We start from the raw sequence: 12150 nt of genomic DNA, 5'->3' as shown, positions 1-12150 counted from the left end.
CATTAAACTCTGAACGTCAAAGAAGGGTTTTGTTATTCAGGTATTAAATGACTGCTAGAACAATGTATTGCAAAAGGGACGTGTGTGGAGATTCACACACTTGCAATGACCCTGCCTGCCTCTCTCTCACCTGAAAGCATCGCTATAGTATAATTCCACGTGGAATACCTGTATTTGTACGTTTCAGTAGGGTAAATGCGTGGATGAGAGTTTAATACCCATATCTCCTGGTTCAGTTTGGAGACGGTGTGCTCTGTGGATTCTTTCAGCTTCAGCAGTTTGGACTGTTCATTCAGTTTCTTCTTCAGATCAGCTATTTGACCCTCCAGCTCCTGGAGACGGATGCGGCGGCGCTCGCTCAGCCTAAACACCGACGGGGCAGAAACGCAGACTAGCAGCACACAGCCTGACTCAAAACAGAGAGCATTAGACTCCCGAGCCCACAACCTGATATGTACAAACTAGGCCACCAGTCACACAGCCATCTTTAAATATGAATACCATGTGAACGATCAAAGCTGTCTCAATAATGGGGTCTTAATACAGATTCAAAGAACAATCTTTTGGAGAATGTAGCATCAGAATTGCTTCAGTGCCTCCCCAGCATGTGTTAGAAGGATGGCTCTCTGACGCCATTTCACTTCACGGTAGCTGTAAGGAGGGGTTCTGAGGATTATTACACAAGTGTGAGGCGAAAGCAATGATTCAGCATAACCTTTAAGGACATGACCTTCAGACTCAATAGAGATATAACAGAGTCCCTGGGTAAAGAGAAGGTAGAACAGCCAATAAGGCAGAGGTTTGAGGGAAAGTGGGATATTCTGGTTATGTCTTGGTTTCATTCTTAACAAAGAAATAACTAGAAGGATTTTGCATTTACTAGCCTGGAGAGGAACTCTATTACAGCTAATTTACCACTTAGTGCAGGAACACACTGTGGCTGTTTGGTGGGTCTGATAATCCTTCAAAATCCAGCTCAAATGCAAACTTCTTCAAAAGCCTTCCTTGAGCACACCAGCCTGAGCCAAGAGGTCCTGCTGCTGAACTCCTGAAGCAGCTACCGCCTGAGAAATTTCTCTGGCTGCTTACCACACACTGTGTTACAGAATGCTTTTACTGTCATCATGACACGTTACTTAAAATCTCAATTAATTAGGTTTGTTTAGGTCTCCCCTACACAACTAAGTTTAAATTTTGTGGGCACAGGAAATGGCTCTTTTATTTGTCCACTTCCTCTATAGCTGCTCACGCATAGCAGGAAGTTGCTGTAACAGTGATTAACTTTGTCCTTACTTGGCTTGGTTGACATCCTTTTTTGTTGTCTGAAGTTCAAGAAGCAAGTCCTCCTTTTCCTTCTGCAGACTGATGACTTCCAATTCTAGATTTTTTATATTATCCTACAAATGTTATAGGTCAGGGAGAAAAAAGGCATTAAAGACACAGAAAGAAAATCACTTCAACATTCCACGTCTTAAGGAAATATGCACTCAATCTCACCACATCAACTGCACACTAAAAACATTTACACTTGATTTGATGGAGATTAGTGTTATGTAGCGGGGAAAGTATGGACTTGGAATCCAAGGGGCTGGGCTTGAACCTTGATTCCAGCGCTTACTATCTAAATATCTTAAGGGGCCTGACCAGGTGGTGGCGCAGTGGATAGAGCGTCGGACTGGGATGCGGAGGACCCAGGTTCGAGACCCTGAGGTTGCCAGCTTGAGCGCAGTCTCATCTGGTTTGAGCAAAAAGCTCACCAGCTTGGACCCAAAGTCGCTGGCTCGAGCAAGGGGTTTGCTGAAGGCCCATGGTAAAGGCACATATGAGAAAGCAATCAATGAACAACTAAGGTATTGCAATGAAAAACTAATGATTGATGCTTCTCATCTCTCTCCGTTCCTGTCTGTCTGTCCCTATCTATCCCTTTCTATGACTCTCTCTCTGTCCCTGTAAAAAAAAAAAAAACTCAAGGGAAGTAACTTCACCTCTTTTAGCCTTAGCTTCTGTGCAGGACAGCAGGTGTGACACTACTGCCTTTAAACAGGTCTGCTTGTAAGGCTGGCCCTTGGTTCACGTGTGGAATCTTGGATTGGAGTAGGGTTCCCATCATCCCCTAATTGGTAAGAGTGGTTCACTATACCTAAACTGTGCAAACAATATGATTTATCCTGAACACATATTTTCCTTCTGGGAGTCTAGAATTTTGGTTGTTACAGAAAGGGAATACCTACATGAATGACCCCGGGAAAAAACCCTGGAATCCTAGGCTCAGGGGAACTTCCCTGATAGACAACATCACATATGCACTCAAAACCGATTGCTAGAAAAATTCGGTACATCCTGTGTGACACCACCGGAAGAGGACTTGGAAGCTTCAACTGGTTTCCTTCAGACTCTGTTCTGCCCACGTGCCTCTGCTCTTTGCTGATTTTGCTTCGTATCCTTTCACTGTGATAAACCTTCGCTGTGAGTGTGACTATATGCTGAATACTGTGAGTCTTCCTGGTGAATCGTTGACCCTGGGGGTGGTCTTGGGGACCCCTGAGAGTTTCCTTATCTATGTAAACAGTTAACACCATTCACCTCACAGGCTTGTTGGGAAGATCAAATAATATTAAAAAGTAAAGACATTTTGCAAACTGTAAAGAGTTTCACAAACATCATTATATTCAGAACTTTCAAACATATGTATTTAATAGCAACTATAGTTCTGCATGCATTTAGGAAATGAATTCTAGAAAGTTAAGTTTTCAAGATTGGGAAAACCCAATGAACATGCTCCTTGCTGTTATCAAAACTGAAACAGATGAAAGGAAAAGAGATCAATAAGTGGTTGAGAGCCAGGATTAAACGCAGGCCCTAGACCAGCACTGAAAGGGCCCAAACATGCAGAGGCAGGCAGGCTAGGCAGACCTTTATCAGAGAAGCTTTCTAAATAGGCAAGAGCTGTTTTCCACGAAATAGACTGAGACACTTCAGTATAAACAATAAAATTCAATCTCATTGATTTAAAGTTATCCTGAATATATAAACTGGCAATAATAGGCATGCATGTGTGTATATACGTATAGAACTAACACATGAAAACATTCTTGTAAAAAAGTCCATATAGTAAAAGTAAAGGGCAAGTCCCCGTGGCTGCCCCCTTGCCCCCGCCAAAACTCTGGTCCCCTCTACAAATTAACCACTATGATCGGCTTCATCCAGATATTTTTCTAGACGTTTATATTTAAAGACATTTGTACATGTATTTAAAAGCATAGAATACACATGCAATTAATAAATATATTATAGAAAATGTCTAGACTATATACTATAATAATATACAAATAGATATAAAATAATATAATATATAATGTATATATATACACATACACAAATGTTCATATATGTATATGTGTGTACCTATTGAAATGTATTAAAGATAAATAGAATTACACTTTATGTATATATCGTTCTGTAACTTGCCTTTTTAAAAACTGGGTCTTGGAGGTTTATTTATATCCGTGCATATATAGATCTAGCTCATTCTGGTTTCCTGCCATAATGAAATACTCTCGTGCGTGCCTTCTGTGCACATGTGTAAGGTTTTTCTAGGGTAGAGACAAGATCATGGGGGGTACACATTTTCAGTTTTAATAGCTGCTGCCAAATTTTCCTTCAAAGTGGTTGTTCCAATTGACAGTCCTGCTAGCAATGTGTGAGAGCACTTGTTTTCCTGCACACTTGTCAACACTCGATATTACTACGCTTTCATATCTGTACTGATCAGGTGGGTAAAAATAGTGTGTCTTCATTCTGTCTGTCATATTCAGTCAATAATTGTCTCATCAACTCCACAAAAGGCATTATTCTGATACCTGAGTCTGGGCTACTGTGACTCATGGTAATCTTCGTTAGTTAGAATGTACGCCTCTTCAGATTCTTCTATGCCAATGCTTCACAGTGATAGGAAAAATGTGGTTTACAACAAAAAAACCACCTTTATCTTAGAAAAAGAGAGACAGTGATTTACATGTGATTAAAAAGTACTGTGTAACCTGACCAGGTGGTGGTGCAGTGAATAGAATGTTGGCCTTCGACTCTGGGGACCAGGTTTGAAACCCCAAGGTTATCGGCTTGATCATGGGCTCACCAGCTTGAGTGTGGGTCGCTGGCTTGAGCCCAAAGGTCATTGGCTTGAAGCCCAAGGTTGCTGGCTTGAGCAAGAGGTCAATGGCTCGGCTGGAGCCCCCTGGTCAAGGTACATATGAGAAAGCAATCAATGAACAACTAAGAAGCCAAAACAAAGAATTGATGCTTCTCATCTCTCCCCCTTCCTGTCTGTCCTCCCCCTTCTCTCTCTTGCTAAAAAACAAACAAACAAACAAACAAAAACCCCCAAAAAACCCCCAAAACAAAAAACTGTTTACATTAAAAATTTATTTCCTATTTTAAGATTCTTTTTCAATTTAAAATTTACTTTTCAGGCCCTGGCCGGTTGGCTCAGTGGTAGAGCATTGGCCTGGTGTGCAGGAGTCCTGGGTTCGATTCCCAGCCAGGGCACACAGCAGAAGCGCCTATCTGCTTCTCCACCCCTCCCCCTCTCCTTCCTCTCTGTCTCTCTCTTCCCCTCCCACAGCCAAGGCTCTGTTGGAGCAAGGTTGGCCTGGGCGCTGAGGATGGCTCTGTGGCCTCTGCCTCAGGTGCTAGAATAGCTCTGGTTGCAACAGAGTGATGCTCCAGATGGGCAGAGCATCACCCCCTGGTGGGCATGCTGGGTGGATCCCGGTTGGGAGCATGCGGGAGTCTGTCTGACTGCCTCCCCGTTTCCAACTTCAGAAAATAAAAAATAAAAAAATTTTATTTTTCAATTACAGTTTACATTCAATGTTATTTTATATTAGATTCCGGTGTACAGCATTTATATCCCCTTAATTTTTTTTTTTGTATTTTTCTGAAGCTGGAAACGGGGAGAGACAGTCAGACAGACTCCCACATGCGCCCGACCGGGATCCACCCAGCACGCTCACCAGGGGGCGATGCTCTGCCCCTCCGGGGCGATGCTCTGCCCCTCCGGGGCGTTGCTCTGCCGCAACCAGAGCCACTCTAGCGCCTGGGGCAAAGGCCAAGGAGCCATCCCCAGTGCCCGGGCCATCTTTGCTCCAATGGAGCCTTGGCTGTGGGAGGGGAAGAGAGAGACAGAGAGGAAGGGGGGGGCTGGAGAAGCAAATGGGTGCTTCTCCTATGTGCCCTGGCCGGGAATCGAACCCGGGTCCCCCGCACGCCAGGCCGACACTCTACTGCTGAGCCAACCGGCCAGGGCCTATATCCCCTTAATTTTAGGTTTCAAAACTCAAGTATGTTTGATTTAAAGGGGAAAAAGGACAAGACAGCACCCCACAGCCACAGCTGTGGCTCATTAGCAGCCCCTCCTCAGACTGCAGTACACCAGGGGACAGGGCCCTGTGTTTCTAGGCAAGAGTGTGAGAAGTGAAGAGTCATTTCTCAGCCTAACCATTAACCCTCTACACTAGAACAGTTAGCATACATTGTACCTTTAAAAAGCTGTACTTTGTGTCCTGTTAATGTGGAGGATTGAGCTACATATTTTTAACTTGCTGCTTTCTGGCATCACATTAAAATGACCTAAAACAAAGGCACAAATCAACAAGGATGAAGAGAGTAATCAAAAGATATAAACACATTTTCAGAAAGGAAAACAGTTAAATAAGTGGTAATTGACTTAGCAGATTGGCAAAGCTAAAATATGACTCATGTAGGACAAATGGCAAGAAGAAAAAAGCCTGTTTACACCACAGAAGCACAGAGAGGAGCAGAGGTTTCCTATCTGGAGAGAGCAAACCTGACGGGCTGGCCTCACTGACAGCAGATATAGTGGAAGGCAGGGACAAAGTATTATACTGTGCCCCTCCTCACAAGAACACATCAAATGTACACCTATATTTAGAGTAAATTTTCTTAGGAGACAAGTGTGTGCCTCCGTACAACAAACAAGAGATAGTGACTACCTAGAGGAGATCAGGAAGTCATTAAGAGCTCTCTGAAATCAGGGGTACACCCCAGGACCAAAGGCAAGGTAACCGCCATTATATACCTGTCCCCTGCACCCGGAAAGTGGGCGGGAGCTCCACCCAGGTTCTGTGGCAGATCTGCAGGATGCTCTAGCACAGGGGTCCCCAAACTACAGCCCGCGGGCCGCATGCGGCCCCCTGAGGCCATTTATTTGGCCCTCGCCGCACTTCCGGAAGGGGCACCTCTTTCATTGGTGGTCAGTGACAGGAGCATAGTTCCCATGGAAATACTGGTCAGTTTGTTGATTTAAATTTACTTGTTGTTTATTTTAAATATTGTATTTGTTCCCGTTTTGTTTTTTTACTTAAAAATAAGATATGTGCAGTGTGCATAGGGATTTGTTCATAGTTTTTTTTTATGGTCCGGCCCTCCAACGGTCTGAGGGACAGTGAACTGGCCCCTGTGTAAAAAGTTTGGGGACCCCTGCTCTAGCACATCCCCAGCCACCCCTACTGGAACCAGACCCAGCAGAAACAGGAGAGTGCCACAGGGTGCACACAAGGGGCTGCCCCACCGAGAGATGGATCCAGCAGGTGCAGCTGCTTTGCGCTCCCCTGGGCTGCACATACAAAGGGTTCCCCCACTTGGACCAAGTGTGAAGCCGCCAGAGCACTGTAGTACTCATTTGCAGGGCTGCCCTGTCCAAAGAAATGTGAAGACAGTAGGATGCTTATGTGAACCTCTCTCTCCTAGAAAGAGTGAGGAGCAGACAAAACACTGAAATGCCCACATAACAAGGCTGTCAGGCTCAGTGAGTATGTGGAGACAGGCGGGCACTGCTGCATGCATCAGTGGGGTGGTACAACCAGAAGGAAGAGTAGACTTAGACCCAGCTCAGATCACAGACTGTTAAAGCAACAGGGTGCAGGGAGCAGCTCCATGCACATTAGACAACCCCCTCCCAGATTATAAGGGAAGGAAGCAAGCACACACCGGCTATCCCACCCAGAACACATCCATTCAGGCCACCTGAAACACCAGGCATTATACACACCTGCTCCAACGACAAGCTGCTGGCCCAAACTGACTGTTCAATACACAGTCTACTCAGAAACCACCACACTCTTTCAAGACTGTGCAAGATACCTCTTGTGTCCACTCATAGGAATAAACACGGAAGTGAACCAGGTGTGGAGATACAAGGATGTGGCCCAAATGAAGGAACAAGGAAAAGCTCCTGAGAAAAACCCTAATGAAATGGAGAAAAGTAATTTCCTTGATAAAGAATTCAAAGAAACACACATCACACATAAGGATGCTCAACAAACTTAAGACTACAATAAAAAACCTCAGGCAACACTTTAACAAAGAGATAGAAAATGTAAAGGAGACAAATTACAGATGAATAATGTAACCGCTGAAATAAAAAAATACACAAGAAGGAATCAACATCAGATTAAAGTAGAAGAATGGATTAGCGACCTGGAGGACAGAATAGTGGAAATCACCCAATCAGAACAGCAAAATAAAAAAGTAATTTCAAAAAATGAGGACAGCATAAGAGATCTCTAGAATAACATCAAGTGCCCTAACATTTTCATTATAGGGATTCCAGAAGAGAAGAGAGAAAGGGGCAGAAAGAATATTTAAAGAAATATCTGGAATGTTTCCTAATCTAGGGAAGGAAACAGATACCCAGGTTCAGGAAATACAGAGTTCTAGACAAGCTGAACACAGAGAGACCCACACCAAGACATATTTTAATTAAAATGGCAAAACTTAAGAATAAAGAGTCAATAATAAAGGCAGCAAGAATGAAAATAATGCCTGACCCTGCAGTGGCACAGTGGATAGAGCGCCGAACTGGGATGTGGAGGACCCAGGTTCGAGACCCCAAGGTCGCCAGCTTGAGTGCGAGCTCATCGGGTTTGAGCAAGGCTCACCAGCTTGAGCCCAAGGTTGCTGGCTTGAGCAAGGGGTCACTTGGTCTGCTTAGCCTCCTGGTCAAGGCACATATGAGAAATCAATCAATGAACAACTAAGGAACAGTAATGAAGAATTGATGTTTCTCATTTCTCTCCCTTCCTGTCTGTCTGTCCCTATCTGTCCCTCTCTCTGACTCTCTCTGTGTCTTTCACAAGAAATAAAAAATGAAAACAAGTCACAAAGGAAACCCCAAAAGACTAGCAGCTGACTTCTCAGAAACGGCTTTATAGGCTAAAAGGGAGTGGCAAGAGATATTTAAAGCATTCAAAGAGAGGAATCTATAGCCTAGAATACTTTAGCCAGCTGGGTTATTATTTAGAATTGAAGGAGAGATAAAGGGTTTTCCAGACAAGCAAAAACTAAAGGAGTTCACCACCACTAAACTAGCCTTGCAGGAAATATTAATGGGTATTCTTTACAAAAAAAAATTCCATAACCAGAAATAAGAAAATATAGGAAAGGAAAAAAAGTCTTATTGGTAAAGGCAAATATACAATAATCAACCACTTAAAAAGTTCATAGGAAGGGTAAAAGACAATAGTAGCAAAATTAACTAAAACTATTGATACAATAAATTATCAGGAGATACACAAAACAAAAAGATATAAAACATGACAGCAACAACAAAGAGGGGAGGGAGGAGTAAACATGTACTGCTTTTAGAACATGATTGAACTTAAATGCCTATCAACTTAAAATAAACTGCTTTAGCTATAGACGGACATATATGAATATGAACTTAGTAACCATAAACCAAAACCAGGCCAAAAATACACAAAAAATGGAGAGAACGGAATCCAAGTAAAACACACACACACAAAAAAAACCCTCAAAAGGGACGAGATCAAGAGAAGAAACAAAGTAGAACCAAAACAAATAACAAAATGGCATAAGCACATACCTATCAATAATCACCTTAAATGTAAATGGATTAAATGCTCCAAACAATGGATAAGAAAACAACACATCTATAGGCTGCTTACAAGAGATTCATTTTAGATCAAGACGTGTATAGACTGAAAGCAAAGGGCTGGAGAAAGAGATTCCATGCAAAGAGAAATTTAAACAAGAGCTTGGGTGGCAATATTCATATCAGGCAAAACAGACTTCAAAAAAAACAATGTAAAAAGAGACAAAGAAAGATATTACATAATGTTAAAGGGATCAATCCAAAAAGAGGATATATAGCCTGACCTGTGGTGATGCAGTGGATCAAGCATCGACCTGGAACACTGAGGTCACCGGTTCTAAACCCTGGCCTTGCCTGGTCAAGGCACATACGGGAGTTGATGCTTCCTGATCCTCCTCCCTTCTTTCTTTCTCTCTCTCTCTCCCTCCCTCTCTAAAATGAATAATAAAAAAGAGGATATAACAATTATAAATATCTATGCAGCCAACACAGGTGCACCCAAGTAAATTAAACAAATGTTAATAAACATAAAGGCAGAAATGAGCAATACTATAATAGTTGGGGGTTTAATACTCCACTTACTTCAATGGATAGATCATCCAGAAGGATAATAAGGAAATAATGGACTTAAATGTCACATTAGATCAGTTTGACTTGCTACATGTTTATAGAACTTTTCACCCAAAAACTGTAGGCTACGCATTTTCCTCAAATGTACATGGAACATTTTCCAGAACAGATCATATACTAGGTTCCAAAACAAGCCTCAATAAATTCAAGAAGATTGAAATTATATGAAGCATATTTTCTGACCAAAATCACATGAAACTAGAAATCAACTACAGGGGGAAAAAAAGAAACCCCCCACAAATATGTGGAGATTAAACAACACGCTTCTAGCAAAGCAGTGGATAAAAGAGGAAACAAAGACTACTGTGAGACAAATAAAAATGAAAACACAACCTTACGAAATCTATGGGATGCAATAAAAGCAATTAAAAGAGGAATGTTTATAGTTATACAGGCCTACCTTAAGAAGCAAGAAAAATACCAAATAAACAATCTAAATTTATACCTTAAGAAAGTTGACAAGAAGAAACAAAACCCAAAGTATGTAGAAGGAAGGAAATAATTAAGATCAGAGCAGAAATAAATAAAATGAAAAACAGAAAAGCAGTAGAATAGATTAATCAACCTAACAGCTGGTTCTTTGAAAGAATAAATAAAATTGACAAGCCTCTAACAAGACAAGGAGAAAAGAGAACACAAAATCTGAAATGAAAGAGGAGAGATCACAACCAACACGACCCCTGCAGAAATAAAAGGGATCATTAAAGAATGCTATGAACAATTATATGCCAACAAATTCGACAATCTAAAAGAAATCGGAAAAAATAAAAAACACTCAAAAATAAAAGAAATGGATAAATTTCTGGAAATATAGAACCTTCCAAGACTAAACCAGGAAGAAAGAGAGAAGCTGAACTGATCAATTACTAGCAATAAAATTGAGGCAGTAATAAAAAAATCCCCCCAAAACAAAAGCCCAGGACCAGATATGGCTTCATAGGTTAATACTACCAAACATTTAACCCTTTGGGTAGTAAATTTTTTTTAATTTTTTTTTTTTTTAGTAGTAAATTTTTTTCATGCTTGCTGACCCCTGGGAGTGAGTTTTTTTTAAATAAAATTAATTCCATTTACAGTTTTATTAACTTAAAATCATGTTTGTTTGGTAACAAATTTATGAAAACAAGAAGAACATACATTTTCCTTTTTTTAATGTTGCCTTACACATTTTAAAAATAAATCAATCATACTCTGGATGGTCAGGAGGCACGAGGACATACATGAATGTTCTTACTACTCAAAGGGTTAAAGAAGAATTAGTACCAATCCTTCTCCAACCATTCCAAAAAATTGAAGAGGAAGGAATACTTCCAAACATATTCTATAAAACCAGCATTACCTTGCTACCAAAAACAAAAACACTACAAGGAAATAGAATTACAAACCAATATCCCCAATGAACATAGATGCTAAAATTCTCAACAAAATACTAGCAAACCAAATTTAACAGTACACTAAAAGGATTATGCACCATGATCAAGTGAGATTCATCCCAGGATGTAAAAGTGGTTCAATAGCTGCAAAACAATGTGATTCATCACATTAGCAAAACCAAAGATAAAAATCATATGATTGTCTTAATAGATACAGAAAAAGCATTTGACAAAATTAACTCTCAACAAGCTGGGTAGAGAAGGAACTAACCTCAATTTGATCAAAACCATTTATGACAAATCTATAGCTAACATCATACTCAATGGTGAAAAGAGGAAAGATTTTTCTCTAAGATCAGGAACAAGACAAAGATGCCCAATCTCACAACTATTATATCAACATATTACTAGAAGCCCTACAGAATAATCAGACAAGAAAAAGAAATAAAAGGTATCCAAATAGGAAAGGAGGAAGTAAAACTGTCATTATTTGCCAATAACATGATACTGTGCACACATAGAAAACCCTAAAGAATCCACCAAAAATTAATGGAATTGATAAAAAAAATTCAGTAGAGAGGCAGGATACAAAACTAATACACTAAAATCCTATACACTAATAATGAACATCAAGAGAAATGAAAAAAAAATCACATTTATAATTGCATCAAAAAAGAAAATAAATACCCAGGAATAAACTTAACCAAGGAGGTGAAATGCCTGTACTCTGAAAACTGTAAGACATTGAAGAAAGAAATTGAAGAGGATACAAATAAATGGAAGGATATACCGGACTCATGGATTGGAACAATTAATATTGTTAAAATGACCATACTACCCAAAGCAATTTATTGATTCATTGCAATTCCTATCAAAATACCAATGGTGTTCTTCTCAGAACTAAAACAAATAATCCTAAAACGGATATGGAACCATGAAAGACCCTGAAGAGCTAAAGCAATCTTGAGAAAGTTGAAGGTATCATGCTCTCTGATTTCAAACTATAGTACAAAGTTATAATAATCAAAAAAGTGTGGTGCTGGCAGAAAAACAGTCTCATAGAGAAAGAGAACAGACTCACAGCTGTCAGAGGGGAAGGCGTAGAGGGGCGGGGTGAGAAAGGTGAAGGGATTAAGGAAAGGAAAAACCTCACAGACAGACAACAGCATGGGGAGTACCAGAGGGATAGGGGGGTGAGGGGAGGTAGGAGAGGGTAAAGGGGGATAAATGGTGGTG

At 40.7% G+C, this 12150-nt stretch overlaps 1 protein-coding gene across 4 annotated transcripts in view; it reads right to left on the bottom strand.

Moving 5' to 3' along the window:
• Positions 1-12150, bottom strand: part of KIF4A (kinesin family member 4A) — a 130514-nt gene that overhangs the window by 45574 nt on the left and 72790 nt on the right. For all 4 annotated transcript variants that reach the window (XM_066250031.1, XM_066250032.1, XM_066250033.1 and 1 more), the window contains 2 exons: positions 1294-1397; positions 219-363 (listed from right to left, as the gene is read on the bottom strand). In XM_066250031.1, coding sequence (XP_066106128.1) covers positions 219-363; positions 1294-1397 — 249 coding nt within the window. The remainder of the gene's footprint in view (positions 1-218; positions 364-1293; positions 1398-12150) is intronic.

Source organism: Saccopteryx bilineata, chromosome X, assembly GCF_036850765.1.
Source record: "Saccopteryx bilineata isolate mSacBil1 chromosome X, mSacBil1_pri_phased_curated, whole genome shotgun sequence".
Lineage (NCBI taxonomy): Eukaryota > Metazoa > Chordata > Mammalia > Chiroptera > Emballonuridae > Saccopteryx > Saccopteryx bilineata.
The sequence above is the reverse complement of the archived record's forward strand: the minus strand, read 5'-3'. Positions and strand labels throughout refer to the sequence as shown.